The sequence below is a fragment of the Cervus canadensis genome, chromosome 13 (assembly GCF_019320065.1).
Source record: "Cervus canadensis isolate Bull #8, Minnesota chromosome 13, ASM1932006v1, whole genome shotgun sequence".
NCBI lineage: Eukaryota > Metazoa > Chordata > Mammalia > Artiodactyla > Cervidae > Cervus > Cervus canadensis.
In genome coordinates, this window is record NC_057398.1 from 9,645,443 (window position 1) to 9,661,782 (window position 16,340).

The 16,340-nt window shown below is 51.4% G+C and overlaps 1 protein-coding gene across 1 annotated transcript; it reads right to left on the minus strand.

Moving 5' to 3' along the window:
• Positions 1–2,142: 2,142 nt before the first annotated feature.
• Positions 2,143–15,997, minus strand: BATF3 (basic leucine zipper ATF-like transcription factor 3). The gene is made up of 3 exons (XM_043485377.1): positions 15,692–15,997; positions 12,887–12,991; positions 2,143–2,791 (listed from the first exon to the last, which is right to left on the minus strand). Exons 1-3 carry the CDS (start codon positions 15,767–15,769, stop codon positions 2,606–2,608), a joined length of 369 nt encoding a protein of 122 aa, XP_043341312.1. The 5' UTR covers positions 15,770–15,997; the 3' UTR covers positions 2,143–2,605.
• Positions 15,998–16,340: the final 343 nt, after the last annotated feature.

Here is a 16,340-nt window from a genome sequence, read left to right on the forward strand (position 1 = left end):
TTTCTTTCTTTTTTAACCAACTGCATTTACAGTTGGTTACATTTACACTTTCTTTTCTGTCCCTATTTCTTGTTCCCTTTATGTGGGCTGGCTCCACCTTCTACAACTCCTTTGTTCCAGGAATAAAAGAGAATTGGGAGGGGATGGGACTTGCTCTCCCATTTTGCTTTACTCACTGGGGCCTCCTTCAACGTGGCTTGTTTCTGATTTTTCCGGAAGAGTAGAGTTGACTGGGACCTTAGAAAGGAAATAGCCTCTACTCTCCTCATCTACTCTAACGTTTGTTTAAATAGGAGAAGTGCCGCACTCAATATGTCAGCAAATTTGGAAAACCCAGCAGTGGTCAAAGTACTGGAAAAGGTCAGCTTTCATTCCAATCCCAAAGACAGGCAATGCCAAAGAATGTTCAAGCTACCATACAACTGCACTCATTTCACATACTAGCAAGATATGCTCAAAATCCTTCAAGCTAGGCGTCAGTAGTAGGTGAACTAACTTCCAGATGTACAAGCTGGATTTAGAAAAGGCAAAGGAACCAGAGATCAAATAGCCAACATCCATTGGATCATACAAAAAGCAAGGAATTCCAGAAAAATATCTACTTCTGCTTCATTGACTATGCTAAAGCCTTTGACTGTATGGATCACAACAACTGTTGAAAATTCTTAAAGAGATGGGAATACCAGACCACCTTACCAGTCTCCTAAGAAACCTGTATGCTGGTCAAGAAACAACAGTTAGAACCAGACATAGAAGTACACTGATTCAAAATTGGTAAAGGAGTACATCAAGGCTGTATATTGTCACTTTGCTTATTTAACTTACATGCAGAGTACATCATGAGAAATGCCGGGCTGGATGAATCACAAGCTAGAATCAAGATTGCTGGGAGAAATATCAACAACCTTAGATATGCAGATGATAACACTCTAATGGCAGAAAGCAAAGAGGAACTAAAGAGCCTTTTGATGAGAGTGAAAGAGGAGAGTGAAAAAGCTGGCTTAAAACTCAACATTCAAAAAACTAAGATCATCGTATCTGGTCCCACGATAGAAGGGAGGAAAGTGGAAACAGTGACAGATTTTATCTTCTTGGGCTCCAAAATCACTGTGAACGGTGACTGCAGCCATGAAATTAAAAGATACTTGCTCCTTTGAAGGAAAGCTATGACAAACCTAGTCAGCATATTAAAAAGCAGAGACATCACTTTGCCAACAAATGTCCGTATAGACCAAGCTATGGTTTTTCCAGTAGTTATGTACATATGTGACAGTTGGTCCATAAAGAAGGCTGAGCACCAAAGAATTGGTGCTTTATTGAATTGTGGTGCTGGAGAAGACTCTTGAGAGTCTCTTGGACAGCAAGGAGTCTCTTGGACAAGCAAACCAGTTAATACTACAGGAAATCAACCCTGAATAGTCATTGGAAGGACTGATGCTGAAGCTGAAGCTCCAATACTTTGGCCACCTGATGCGAAGAGTCAACTAAATGAAAAAGATCTTGATGCTGGGAAAGACTGAGGGCAAGAGGAGAAGGGGGCAACAGAGGATGAGATGGCTGGAGAGCATCACCAATTCAACAGACCCGAGTTTGAGCAAACTCCTGGAGACAGTGAAAGACATGGAAGCCTAGTGTGATGCAGTCCATGGGGTCACAAAGAGTAGGACATGACTTAGCAATTGAACAACTCTCCCATTCTATAGTGATTCAGACTTCTATAAAGGAAACTTGCTGCCTGATCCTATGAGTACTAATGGAATGGGAGGTGACCAGCAAGTGTACAGAGAAAACACTCAGTGTACAGACTCAGGAGAAAATCAGCCTGGAATAGAAAATCTTCCATGACAATCCAGCCTGGGTGAGGAAGTTGACCAGGGTGGAGGGCCACGCAGAGCATATGACAAGCAGGAGTCAGGCCCAGCACACCTACTGGGGGAGGGCAGGGAGTCCCATCCCCACCAGGTGCCTCCCCATCTAGCTTCGATATGTCCTTGGGGGTGATGACCAAGCAGGGAAACCAGACCCAGGAGCTGCAAAACCACCTGAGGGAACAGGAGACGACCTCTTCAGAAATAGGAAAGGTATTGCGTCTCTAAATTCCAAGAATTTGTCTGAAAGGAGAGAAGGCAGCGCCCTTTTTTTTTTTTTAATATTTTTATTTATTTATTTGACCAAGTCGGATCTTAGCTGCAGCATGCAGGATCTTCCGTTGTGACATGTGGGATCTAGTTCCCCGACCAGGGATGGAACTAGGGCCTCCCTGCATTGGGAGAGCTGGGAGTCTTAGCCACTGGACCACCAAGGAAGTCCCGACAACGCCTTTATTATGCATATGCGAGCGGAAATGATTCTGCAAGGGAAGGTACTAGCTGCCAAAGCAGAAGCACAGCGACTCCGGCCTGGCTCGGCTGGAGGCTCTGAACCAGGCTCCTGCGGGGAGCGTCACGCTGAGCCTGCGCCACCGAGGACCCAGCCCGGAGCTCCGAAGAGGTGACCCAGGCACACGGATGTGGAGAGAAGCCTCCTCCCGAGAGGGGGGCGGGGGGGCTGAGAACCGCCCACTCGTCGGGCTCCTCGCTGGGCCGCGGCGGACCCTCTCTGGGCTTCACCGGGGCAGGCAGCCAGCCACGGGGTCGGGCCGCGGCAAGGGAACGAAGTTCAAGGGGCCCAGCAGCAGCGGGCACACCCTCTCGTGCTCCTTCAGCGCCTCGCTCAGGTGCTTCAGCTCCTCCGTCAGCTTCCCGATCTCCCTCCGCAGCACTGTGTTTTCTTGCTCCAAGCACTCGTATTCCTGGGAAGACAGGAAAGGCGCAAAATCGGCCCTGAAACCACGTGCCCTTCCTCCCTCCTCCCGCAGATCTAGCTGCGGGCCACGAAGCTCACCTCCTTCCCTGGCAGGTTCTCCTTAACCGTGCCTGCCTCCACCCCTCGGATGTGTTCTTCATCTGCTTCATGTCTCTTCCCCCGCCCCCCACCGGGATGAAAGATTCTATGAGCGCTGGTTCTATGAGGGCTTTGAATCATCTTTATTGAGGGGGGTGTGTGTGTATGTGTGCGCGCTCACTCGCTCAGTCGTGTCCGACTCTTTGCAACCCCATGGACTGTAGCCCACCAGGCTCCTCTGCCCATGGGATTCTCCAGGCAAGAATACTGGAGCGGGTTGCCATGCCCTCCCCCAGGGGATCTTCCAGACCCAGGGATCAAACCTCGTCTCCTGTGTCTCCTGCATTGAGGTGAATTATTTCCCTGCTGAGCCAGCGGGGAAGCCCTTACTGAGGTATAATTCATATAAAATAAAATGCACCAACTTTACGTGTTTAGTTCAATGAGTTTCGACAAGCATAAACTGGGTTGATGGAGATGCAAAACGTCTCCATCCATCTGAAAGTTCCTTGATCTTGTTGTAGCCACGTGTTCCTGTAAACAAACTCACTCAGAAGAACACTGCAGATAGTGGAGACTGGCAGGCCCAAGGCAGAGTCTCCTCTTAGCCAAGGACCCCGACCAGTTTTTCAGAAAACCTTACATACCCTAAGTGTTCATGCCTAAACCCACCTCCCCAAATTCCCAGAAACTAGTCTGAACAAAAGAAAAGAAAGATACAAAGTTAACCCGTGATTCATATGCCTTAAGCCTAGGTAGTTAACAGTGGACAATTATCAATAGGCCTGTGGTCATACCCCAATAAGCATAATAGAATGTATGATTCTATTCAGTTACACAGATAATTAGGGTACTCTTTTAGGCAATGGAGACTCTAGGTACGAGCCCTGGGGCTCTTCCTTCCGGGGGCCTGGTTTTCCAGTTGGCATGTCGTTTCCATAGATACTAGGCATAGAGCTCAAACTCCACAGGCCGGTCCAAGATGAGAGTCCTGCCTTCAAGATGGAGCCTGTTCTGCTTCCTCCTTCAGTCTCCCTCTGCAGTCAGCCACCCCTGCCCCCTAGCTGCTGATCTGCTTCTGAAGGTCTCTGCTGGGTTCACTCTTCTAAGACCCAGCACCTGGAAAAGTGTCTGGAACAGAATGCATGTTTGTTGAATGCTGAGTAAATGAGTGAAGAATACCTCATGCTTTGGCTTTGCCTCAACACTCACCTGTTAGGTTTCCACTATATGAGAGTTTACAGAGGCTTAGAACTGTAAGGGGGCGGGGGGCGGGAATCAGAGAGCCCTTAGCCCAACCCAACCAGTGTAGAAACCTTCCCTGTGTGATCCCATCTCCAACATCCGGCTCTCTCCTCCTTCCAAGGACACCTCCTGCCGACGTTTCTGAGCCGCTCCATTAGAAAGCTCCACTCTGTACTGATCTAAAATCCTTCTCGCCTTCACACCCACCTACCGGGCTTGGTTCCATCTATGGAACCACACAGAGTACGTGCAATACTTTCTCAACATCACAGTTCTTGAAATGTGAGGAGATGGCCCCATACCACTTCCCCTTAGGTGTTCTCTGAGCCCAACTGCCTCAGGTCCTCCGGGCTCCTTGGGTTTTAGGACTTCTGCTTCCTCTGCCCCCCTGGAGGCCATTCCCAATGTACGTTCCATTTGCCAGGGGCTCTGAGCAAACATTCCCCTAACGCAGTGCATGAGTCTGGGGAGGGCCTGGCCGTGCGGAGGGCAGCTGTCTAGAGGTAGTCTGCTCTGGGTGGGACCCGCATTCAAACCCACCTGGCTCTGGAGATTCTCCCCGAGCTTGCAGAGAAGTGCACGATTTGCCTGCATCTGCTGCATCTCCGTCCTTGCTTGAACGACCATTTTTTTTATATTTTGGTTTAAGGATGGTGTCTACATTCACTTCTACTGAATTTCACCCTGTTTCTTAGGCACCTTCCAGCCCAGCAAAATCATTTTGAATACTGATTATGTCAGCTCCTGAACTGGTGATGCCACACAGCTCTAAGTTTTCCCCTCATTTGATGAAGCAAGTCTTCTTTTTCTTCATCCAACTCATTGCTAAGTCCTGCAATACTCGGCCACTTGCAGAGCCTGACCTTCTCTTAAGGCTGACAGTCTTATTTGCATCTTGTTGAAAAGCTGTTTTCAACCGTTTCTAGGTTGATTCATATGATTAGGCTTTGTCGTACCATGCATTTTCTGAGCTGGGGACCCAACCTTATTATCTTACCAGTAATGTTTAAGAAATATTACGAAAAAAAGTCTGATCTTCATACAAGCATGAAGACACATGCAAATTCTCAGCTCTCCCTCTTTGCTAAAGCTGTTCTCCTCAACCGAGCTATCTTCCTTCTTTCGAATGTGGGCCCCAGCTCAAGTACACCACCTCCAGGAAGACTTCCCTGATCACAGCACCTAATGAAACCACATCTCTCATTATCTGTTCTCTTCAGTCTTGTATCATAGTTCAATCTTACTTATAGTAAATAAAGTCTCTCCCCAAAGATTAGAAATGTATAGCAACCAGGGGCCTCTGCTACCTTCTCCTATAACCCTTCTGACGGGCCCCAGTGCCAACATCTATGACTCCTCAACATCAATGACTTCTCAACTCTCGCCCTCAGTCTCCTCTTAGCATTCTTTCTTCCCTGCCTCCCACTTCTAGGCACCTTCCTCCTGCTCAGAACAAGGGCCCCAGAGGGGTTCCACACAGGGTCATTGAAGATATCCCTCTACCTCCTGTCTTTCCAAGAAGGTTCTCAGGGTGGTCTGGAAAACTCTCCATGGCAGCAGGCCTCACCCACATGCCCGCAGGCTGTCCGGGGGTCACTCTGGCTCCCTCAGGGGGCTGGCCAGATCTGCCTGCAGCTCTCCCCCAGACCTACTATCCCCACCTCCCCATACCCTCCTCTGGCCTTTGACCAGCTCTAGTCCTGGAGTCAGAAGTCAGTCTCCTAACGCAGCAAGAGGCCCTCCATGGGCAGGAAGGGTCTGGATGGGAGGAGGGCATGGGGGCCTAGGCACCATGGGGAGCCTGCCCACAGCAGAGGGCTGAGAGAGACTATAGCTCTGGGTAGCTCACAGATGCAGGTATGCAGGTATGCGTGCGCACACACACACACACACACACACACATACACACACACACACACACACACACACACACACACACACACCCTCCATCCTGCAACCAGAAAGTCTCTTCACTCCAAGTAAAATGGAGAACATGTTTGAATGGTCCCATGCTGGTGGCTCAGATGGTAAAGAATCCACCTGCAATGCAGGAGACCTGGGTTCGATCCCTGGGTGGGGAAGATCCCCTGGAGGAGGGCATGGCAACCCGCTCCAGTATTCTTGCCTGGAGAATTCCATGGACAGAAGAGCCTGGTGGGCTACAGTCCAGGGGGTCGCAAAGAGTCGGGACACAACTGAGCGACTAAGCACAGTGCAGTGAGCTAAGATTTCAACTGGATTCCAAAGAAGACTCCTTCCTGTGGCAGAATATTCCAAATGCCTTTGTGTGGTTACTGAACTGTGTGGCAAGATGCTCATGAGTGTCTGAGTTTTCCCTCTAGAAGCCACGGGGGCCACGCTACCGAAATCCACTGCTCGCCCCAAACTCCCGCTCAGAGAGGCCACAGAGCGGGCGCCCAGCAGGCCCCCTGGCTGCCTTCTCCCTGGGGACTTTCTCTTCTGCGATTTAAGTTTTAATCATTAATCTGCAGAGGGGGCTTTTATCGAGCTGAGGGAATAAAAAGAGAAGAAGTCAAAATCTTCTTCAGGTAAGACCAGTTTCATAAAAATAAAAAAGGGGAGCGGGGAAGGGGAGGAAGAGGAGGTGAGAACACTGACTGGATGGAGGGGAATGAGAAAGACCATCTTCAGCCTGAGAATTACCTGGATTTAATATGTGTGTAAGACAAGCCAAGAATGTTAGACCCTTTGCTATTTCCAAAGAGATGATCAGTCTAGCTCCGATCTTGCCGACTCTCGAGTCTCCTGCCCCGGGAGGGTTTGAGGTCACCAGGCTGCCTTCTCTGGGTATTTGCAGGACATAGTCACAGAGCAGAGACGAGAATGGGAGGTGGCGAAATCACTGCAAATCCCAGTTCTGCCTTGGAAATTAAGCTGTCTCGGGCAGTGATTCCCAACTGGGGCAATCTTGGCAGTCCCCAGGGGACATCGGGGGTGGCTGGAGGCAGCCTGGGTGGCAACGGCTGCAAAGGGGCACTGCTGCCTCTAGGGGGCCGAGGGTTGAGCACGGATGCTGCCCGATGTCCTAGGGTACACAGGACACCCCCCACAGTGAGGAAATAGCTGACCCCAAATGCCAACAGTACTGTGGTTGAGAAACCCTGGTCTGAGCACCTACGAGAGGCTGGTTGAGGACTGAGGTGCTGTCTGGGTGGGGAGAGATTTGGAGTCTAAGATGCCTTTGACATAAAGACTGGTATGTGGGAACCAGGGGCCAGAGATGACAACTATGGCGGAAAGGGAAGGAGGGGAAGGGAAAGGCCATCAGGAGGACACAGGCACCCCCCCCCCCTTCACAAGCAAGGCAGCCAAGACTCGGAGGTACAGCGACTCTTCCGAGCTCATACACACTTGGGACCTGATCCCTGACCCCAAGATCAGCCTCAGCTCTCAAGCAATGATAGCAATTCTGCTTTTGCTTGGCAGTGCCTGGGCCCAAATTCCCCCCTGTGGTGGTTACTAGCAGGAAAGGACTACTCAAACTCAGGATGTTACATTAAGTCTCTTCCCAAGCCTTAAGCTCATACATTTCCCAGCAGAAAAATTGTGTCACCAGCCCAAGGCAGGACAAATTAGTGTCATAATCACTTTCTAAACCCAGTGAGGACTGACATGGAGCATTCTCTTAGAACATGCAATATCTGAAAACACCAGGGCAACACACACCACAATCACATTGCCCAAGACAGTTGTCAGTTTGTGACATTTAGGGCTCCCGAAGACGGCGTTGCTGCCTTCCTTTTCTGACTCAAAATACATTCTCAGTCTTACATCTCTGGGTGCCTGGCTTGAACCAGTGTGACCCACTTCTGACACTCACAACTGGCCTTAGAGACCCGGACTGTCTTCTGGGGCTCCCATCTGTGAATGTGGACCCAGGTCGTGTGCCTAGTGTTCAGAGATGAATACGGGCTCAAAATCCCCAAGAGAAGGGTAAGTGCTTTGACTGGATGACTTGAAAAGCCACAGTAAACAGAGAGGCGCACAGATACATACTAGGAACCGCTTTTCGTCACTGCAGTGTGGCTTCCAGCAACACCCGCCCGCGGGGGAACTCAGACAACCCTGAAGAGTGAGCCTGGCCTCTCCCTGGCTCTGCCTGCCCAGGCGCCCCTCCCAGCCTGCCCTCAGGGGGTCCTGCCCTGATGGGAAAGATCCCCCATCTTTGGGGCTGGAGAGCTGGGGAAGGAGGAGGGCACCTGAGAGACTTGTAACAGCCAGGACCAGAGGAGACTTTTCTGGATGTTGGAGGGGAAAGACGCTCAAGAACTGAGTGGGCAGGAGAGGACAGTGGGAATTTTTGAACACACCCTGCTCTAAATATTCCCCTTCACGGTGCTCAGGAAAGGCAAAGAGCTTGCGTTACTTGGAGACATTTAGCAACGGCAGCCCACCAGATGGGATAGAGGAATTTATGGGATAAAGGCTTTACTCAAGGGGACTTCCCTGGCAGTCTACTGGCTAAGACTCCATGCTTCCACTGCAGAGTGATGTGGGTTCGAGTCCTGATCCAGGAATTTAAAATCCCACAGGTTGCAGTTTTTTTTGGCATGGCCAAAAAAAAAACTCTTTACTTTACTCTTACAACGGGTGGGCTCCTCTCCTCAGGGAAAAGCAGGGCAGTTGTGGCTGTCGGGTGGTGGCTTTCCAAGCCCCTTGATGTCTCCCAATGAGCTGGCCTCATTCCGAGTCCAAGAAGGAGGTTTCCAATCACCTCTCACTTCTCCCAACCTAGACGTGGCCTGGGAGCCCCAAGGAGCACACGGGGCTTTCAGCTGTGACCCACAGCGGTGTGCAAGGTCCTCTGCCCGCAACCCACTGGAGCACAAATTATTCATCCCCACACATCTGAACCACACATCTCACTCTCAACGTGCAGATGTTTTTCAAAGTTTGAAAACTAGTCACCAAGGTGGCTACTGCCACCAGTGACCAATGACACTCGTGTGTAGCTAGTGACAGTAAACGGATCTGTGTGGTATGGATGGAACCACTGTCCCGGCCTCCTCGACACTGTTTCCCAACAAAACTGGCCTTGCTGCATGGTGCATGATCCCGATCCATCCTGGCAGTTCCCCCAGAGAAAGTGGGGGAGGCCATGGTCTTCTGTGGAGGGCCTGGGTTTCAGAGCAATCGGCCCCATTTCTGGAAAGAGCAGCTGGCATGGTTATGTCTATGGATAGCAGAACAAGCTAAGAATGCTATGAATGGTCCTCCACCCACTGTTCTAACAGGGATTAGGCAGGAGAAAATGTGACAAACCACCCTTAAGTTTCCCAGAGGTCAAGTTCATTTGGTTATCAAATCCCACAATGACAGAAATTGAGAGAGACCCATCTCTTTTTTTGACGCTGTAGTAAAGTATTCATGTTCCCTTCCATGGTGCACAGAATAAGCTCCCCCCAACCCCACACGCATCAAAGAAGTTTACATCCGATCTCTGGAACCTGTGACTGTGCTACCTGGTGTGGCAAAAGGAACTTTGCAAATGTGATTTAAGTTGAGAATCTTAAAATAGAGAGATTACCCCGGATTACACAGACAGCTCTCACTGTCACATGAGATTATTAAGGAAAGAGGAGTCAGAGAAGGAGATGTAACAATGGAAATGGCGGCACAGTGATGCCGGATGAGACAGACTCAACTGGCCAGTGCTGGCTTTGAAAGTGGAAGGGGACCCCAAGCCAAGGAGTACGGAAGCCTCTTGGAAAAGGCAAGAAAATGACTCCCCTGCAGAGCCTCCAAAAGAAATGAACCCTTGTCAACCCTTTCATTTTACCCCACTGAGACCCACTTCGTATGCCTGACCTCCAAAACCGTGAGATAACGTACATCTGTGCTGTTTTAAGCCACAAAAAATTTGTCATAATTTGTTACAGCAGCCGAAGGAAATGAATACACTTTCCTTAAGACTCTTATTGGGTCTTTCCTTAAGACTCTTATTCCTTAAGACTCTTATCTATTCCCTGATAGCTCAGTTGGTAAAGAATCCACCTGCAGTGCAGGATTCCTGAGTCAGGAAGATCCGCTGGAGAAGGGACAGGCTACCCACTCCAGTATTCATGGGCTTCCCTTGTGGCTCAGCTGGTAAAGAATCCACCTGCAATGAGGGAGACCTGGGTTCGATCCCTGGGTTGGGAAGATTCCCTGGAGAAGGGAAAGGCTACCCACTCCACTATTCTGACCTGCAGAATTCCATGCCCTATACAGTCGCAAAGAGTCGGACACAACTGAGCAACTTTCACTTCAGTTTCACTTTAAGACTCTTATACCTTCCCAGGACAGGAATGAGATCTGATTCCTCTCCTTGTGACCTAGTGGTAGTGCTGGCAGTGGTTCTTAATTAATATTTGTTGAGGGATTTCCCTGGGGGTCCAGTGGCTAAGGCTCCGTGCTCTGAATACAGGGAGCCAGGGTTCCATCCCCGGTCAGGGAACTAGATCCAGTATGCTGCAACTAAGAGGTGGCATGCTGCAATGAAGATCAAAGATTCCAAGTGCTGCAACCAAGATCTGGTGTATCCAAATAAATAGAGAAAAATAAAAATTTAAAAATATGTATCTGTTGAATGAATCTACTTGACCTGGTCCCATGAAAGATCCTATCCAAGTCATTTAGTCACCTCTGCACACATAATCACAGAGGCCTTAAAACCGAGCATCCTCTGGTGTGTTTTGATATTAACATGCCCATCTCCAACTAGAAGCTCCTCGAGAGGAAGGGTGCAGCTGTCAGGCTGGCCCATGTGTCTGAACATAGCGCTGTGCACCGACTGAGCCGCAAATCCCCTCTGGGGGTTCTTCGGTAACATGAAGCTAGAACCAGGCTTGCTTCACGAGCAAGGGGAGGGAAGAAAGGAGGCAAAGGACATCCCAATTCTTCTGAGGAATTTTACAGAACAATCCAGTCTGGGACAGGCTTTCCCTGACCCTGGTCTGAAGGTCCTAGTCTCTTTCTACAGCCCAGACTTCCTACTTTCAAGAAAGAATCTAACATTCTTTTTTTTTTTAACGTAAGGCCCTCCATGAATTTACATCAGTGGGTCTCCTCTCCCTGGAGCCCATGCATTCTAAACCTGTTCTCTGCTCACTGTGAAGGGTTTTTAGAGACAGTCATTTCCCCCTCATAACACCCCACAGTGTCCAATGCTGTCAACACCCTCAGACTGGCTGTGCAGAGACAATCTACGACCAGAAAGAGTGGCAAAAGAGCGCTGAACCAGAACCCTTAAAGATCACATCAACCTGTGTGAAGATGAGCACAGAACTGCCATCCATTCCTTGGACAGAGCCTGGGATGCCTTCTACATCACTTCCTGACATGGAGTGGTTCCCGCGTTCTGGCTGCAAGATTATGTGGGATGATACACAGGGATCTCAGGGAAGGAAAGAGTCTAGCATCACCCTCAGGTTCCTGATCGGGGTGATGGGTCGATGGCTCATTAGCTTCACATTACAATTTGAAGACAGTTGAGAAGAGGAAGTCTCAGGATAAACAATCCCACTATTATGGCCAGGCTGCCACCAAGGAGCCTGCAGGGACCCATTTGGAGGCCTCGAAGCAGACACTGGAGATGTGGGGCTAGGGCCAGGACAGAGGTCTTGCTGCAGTGATCAATGCCTACCTGAGGGTAAGCGATGCTGGGAGCTGACAGATCAACAGATTAAATCTTCCAGGTGAGATGAAAAAAGGGTAGAGTCTGAAAGCATGGTCAGCACCAACATTTGAGAAAACAGACAAGTAGAAAAGTGAACAAAGAAACAGAAAAAAGTGGTTAAGAGGGTCAGGAAAGATAGTAAGCTAAAGACATTGAGGGGGACTTCCCTGGTGGTCCACTGGCTAAGACTGCACATTTCCAATGCGGGGGCCCGGGTTCAATCCCTGCTCAGGGAACTAGATTCCACATGCTGCAACTATAAGATCCTGCATGCTGCAATGAAGACTGAAAAAAACTGAGTGCTTCGACTGAGATCTGGTACAGCCAAAGGAATAAACAAAAACAAACACTCTTTTAAAGTTATAAAAAATAAAGCTAAAGACCTTGAAAGAATGTTTCAAGAAGCTGAGGGTTAGGGGTGTCAGGGGTCCCAGCAAGGTCAAGGATGAGGGGACTAGAAAGAGGTCCCTGGACCGGGCAGTGTCAGGACACTAGTGGACTCAGCGGAGCAGTTTCTGTAGGAAGAGTGTGTGTGTGTGCGCAAATGTGTTTGGGGAGCAGAAAGGATATCACAGTGGACTGGGAAATAAATGGGAACTGGGGACGTGGATTCAGCAGGTCTCTTTTTAAGAAGCAGGGAGGGACTTCCCTGGTGGTCCATGCTCCCAATGCAGGGGGCCCAAGTTCCACCCCTGGTCAGGGAACTAGATCCCACATGCCATAACAATAGATCTTGTCTGCCAAATAAATTCAATAATTTTTTTTTTTTTAAGAAGCTGGTAAATAAAGGAGGGAAAGAAGAGAAATGGGGCACTAGCTTGAAAGGAAATCGGGATCAAAAGGAAGTTTCCTTGCTTTAAAATTAAAAGAAAACTGTGAGATACAACCAGTGAGGGAGCAATGAGGACACAGGAGAGGGAAGACTCGGAACGCTGGGCTGGAGGGACGCAGCGGGATTAGATGTGCACATGGCCGAAGTGGTGATGGCCAGGGCGTGGCCGCGCGGCCACCACCCTGCAGGGGCGGAGGACCACTCCCCGCCGTGGCCCTCACGTGGTTCTGCCCCAAACACCTGCTCACCTCGTGGAGTTTGTCAGCCTTCTGGGTCTGCTTCTTCCGACTTCTCTGTGCGGCAACCCGGTTTTTCTCTCGCCTCCGGACCTTCCTGTCGTCATCCTCAGGGCTCTGGGGGAAAGGGCGTGGTCAGGTGGGATGCTGAGGCCCCTCGCTGCCCTCCTCTGCCTGCTCTCTTCATCCAGCCCTGGTCGTGGAGCGTCACCGTGTTCGCTGCAGTCAGGGCAGCGCTTGCTGCTCCATCAGCGGGGGAAGAGTGGCCCCTCGTCGGGGGAGCACTAGCCATGCGCTATGGCTGTGAGCTGCTACCCCGCCCCCGCCACCCCCGAGACCTGTGTGGCGGGGCTGCCATCTAAAAGATGAGGAATAAGAAACTCCGAGAGGTTGAGGAACTTGCTCCAGGTATCACAGCTCGTGGGGGGCCGAACGGGAAGTGGAACTCAGGTCTGCTGGACTCCAAACCAACGTTCTCAAACCTTCCACTCCCCCCCACCCCCGCCCCTGGGCGTGTGCCTGGAAGAGGTGTGGTGCTGGTATGCATCTGAGGACGGGAAAGGCAGAAGGCGGCTGCTATCTGGGACTTGCCGTGGGCCAGGCCTTCCACCACCACACACAAACTGGTACTTTTGACACTGTGTGCAAATCAGAACTATGCTGATTACTGATTGCAGCCATGCAACTCTCCCAACACACCAAGTGGTCCTAAGCGCCACAAGCAGCTCCTCCCTTTGAACAAAGCTTGACTGACATTTTGTTTCACAGGTCAGAGCAATTTGAATCAGAAAGCAAACTGATGATGTGTCTTGAAAGCTCTTAGCTATATATGAGATTTAACCAGACTTAATCAAGTCCTTCAAGAGTTATCCTGAAAAGGCAGGCAGAAAAACGCACCTACAATGGTAAAAATACTTCATCCAGTTATAGAAAACAGAGGAGGGGTGTAGTATTTGCTTCCCAGAGGCCTATGAGAAGATTCCATAGAAATACTACCTTTAAAGAGTTTAGAGATCAAGAAATCAGTGGGATACAAACACAGGAAAGCTACTCAGTTATTACTATTAATGGAAAGCAATTATTGATAATATGAAATAATCGATGTTTTCAGATATCATTTTATCTGGTCTAATATTCCAAATAAGAAAGATAAATATCTCCCCAAGTTACAGTGAGTAGAGAATTTTCAGCATATGCAAGAATACAAAGCTATGAAAGGAAAAGAAGAAAGAATGTGACATAGAGAAGTGGCTTGATGACAGTGTTTAAGGGACCAGACACAAGATGTTACGATGTAGTCTTTAAGAGGCAAAGAAGCTTTGGTGGTAACCAGAACACAACAGGGAGTCTGACAAACAGAACGTCAGCTTTAGAAATACAGGTTCTTGGTTCTGTCTCTTACTATCAATATGGCCTTGGGTAAATGACTTATACTCTCTGATTTTTCGATTTTCTCATTTGTTGTGTGATTCATTCATTCTTTCAGTAAGTATTAACTGAGTACCTTCCATGTGCCAGGCACTGTTCTGGGCACTAGAGACGCATGCCCTGAACAAGTGGTCAGTAACCCCTGCCATGATCATCCTAGCAGCCCAGCGCTTGGAGCTGCATAAGATAAAATTAGATTTTATCCCAAAGTGCCACATGGTGTGTCTTCAATAACCTCTGTTAAGACTGCTATTTACTGTTGAGTCCCTTATAGCACTCATCACCAAATCATGCCTCTCTGGTCATCATCGGAGATTCATTAGGCACACAGAAGGAGCATTCATCCTGCCCTGTAAAAGTGGACACTCCAAACTGGACTGATCACCTACCACATGGTCAGACCTGACAGCCAGCAGAAACATCTAATCAAGGCAGAAAGAGAGCAAAAAAAGTTGAGATATTCATATATTAATCAGTCCTCATAAAAATCACAAGAAGTTGATATTATATTGATTTTTACACGTGGAGAAACTGAGGCTCAGAGAGGTGAAGCAGATTGCCCAAGGCTACTCAGCCTGTGTGGGCAACGCTGAGGCCCAGACTCAGCTGTGTGACTCACTAGCGTCACCCGATGACATTCTGTGCCAGGCACCTAACTGAGAAGCAGGGCATAACCCTGAAAAGACTCGGTGCTAACGCAGCTGAGTGAGAAGTTCTCGGTCTGCCGTCCCTGCCGGCAACCTTGTGTGTTTCCCCGAGTACGCGGCTGTAAACACCGCGGTGGACAGCGCAGAGGGCCCGGCGCCCGCCGAGGGCTCTCCACCGGCCCTGAGGTTGGAGTCTGCCCACCTCGGGCCCCCACCTCGCGTCCCTGGGGCATTAGGGAGGCTGCCGAAGGGGAGCACACGCTGAGAGTGCCTGGGCACGAGCCGCCCCTCGGAGCGGAATTTCCCCTCTCCACACCTTGGCCCCAGCTCGGCGCCGCGGGGAAGGACCACGCGCTCTGGCGATGGGGCGGCAGCCGGCGGCGGCGCACGGATGGCGACACCCAGGGCGGCCCGGACCCCACGTGCGGGGCAGCATGGACAGTGCCCAGCCCTACCAGGCGTCGGCGCCCTCTGACCTCTGCTCCTCCCAGGCTCAGGAGCCCAGTCACCATCCCGGACGCCCTGGGCACCTGGCGTGCGCCCGAGGCGTCCCGGCAGAGGCGTACACCCGGGTCCCCGCGCGCCCCCCACGCCGCTCGCGTTCGGCTCCCGCTTTGCCCTCCACCCCTGCTCCCAGCAGTCCCCATCCGGGAGCCCCAGCACCCACCTCCTCGCGCCACCCGTGGCGCGCACACCGCTCCCCCCAACCCGGGCATCCCCCCGAGCCTCTCTAGCTCGCTACCTGTGGCCGCGCCTGGTTCCCGGGCACCGAGACGCTCCTGTGCAGGACGCTGCCGGCCGCCGGGAGCCCTTGCGACATGCCGGGCGCTGCTCCGGCCCGGCCCGGCCCGCCGCGCAGCCTCGCGGACGAGCGGCCGCGCGGCCCGGCGCGCCCTGCACGCGGGGCGCTGCCTACCGGCTCCCTCGGGCCGCACGCATCCCCGCGCCCCCGCACCTGCGGGCCGCCGCCTCGGCCCCGCCCCCCCGGGCTTCCCGCTCCCCCGGCTCCGCCGCGCGGCGCCCGGGTTTCCCCACCCCCCCAGGTCCCAGCGCGCCGTCCTTCCCGTCCCCGAGTCCGCCCCGCCCCGCCTTCTCCCACCCCCGCTCCGTTTCCTCCTCTCCCCGCCCTCTCGTCGCACCCCGGGGTCCCAAATCCCACCCCTGCCGCCGCTTTCCGCTGGGCCCCCCCTTCTTCGTGGAAGTCACGTGGTGGCTCCGAAACCCAGAAGGGAGCGCGAAGCCCCCCACTAGAAGCGAGGCTGGGACAGGTTGCGGTGGTGGAGGCGCGGTGAAGCCCTGGGGGGGCGTCTCTCGGCCGCTCTCGGAGAACTCGGGCTGAGAAACTCCAGTGGGCGGTTTGGGGGTGGGTGGTTTGGGGAGGGTCGGTGTTT

Bases quoted from the DNA above. Each gene is read 5' to 3' on its own strand.
- BATF3 (XM_043485377.1), bottom strand. From the start codon at position 15,769: ATGTCGCAAGGGCTCCCGGCGGCCGGCAGCGTCCTGCACAGGAGCGTC. The intron at 12,992-15,691 runs GTAGCGAGCTAG...CCTTTCCCCCAG, and splicing joins GGAACCAGGCGCGGCCACAG to AGCCCTGAGGATGACGACAG. The intron at 2,792-12,886 runs GTGAGCAGGTGT...CTGTCTTCCCAG, and splicing joins AGGCTGACAAACTCCACGAG to GAATACGAGTGCTTGGAGCA.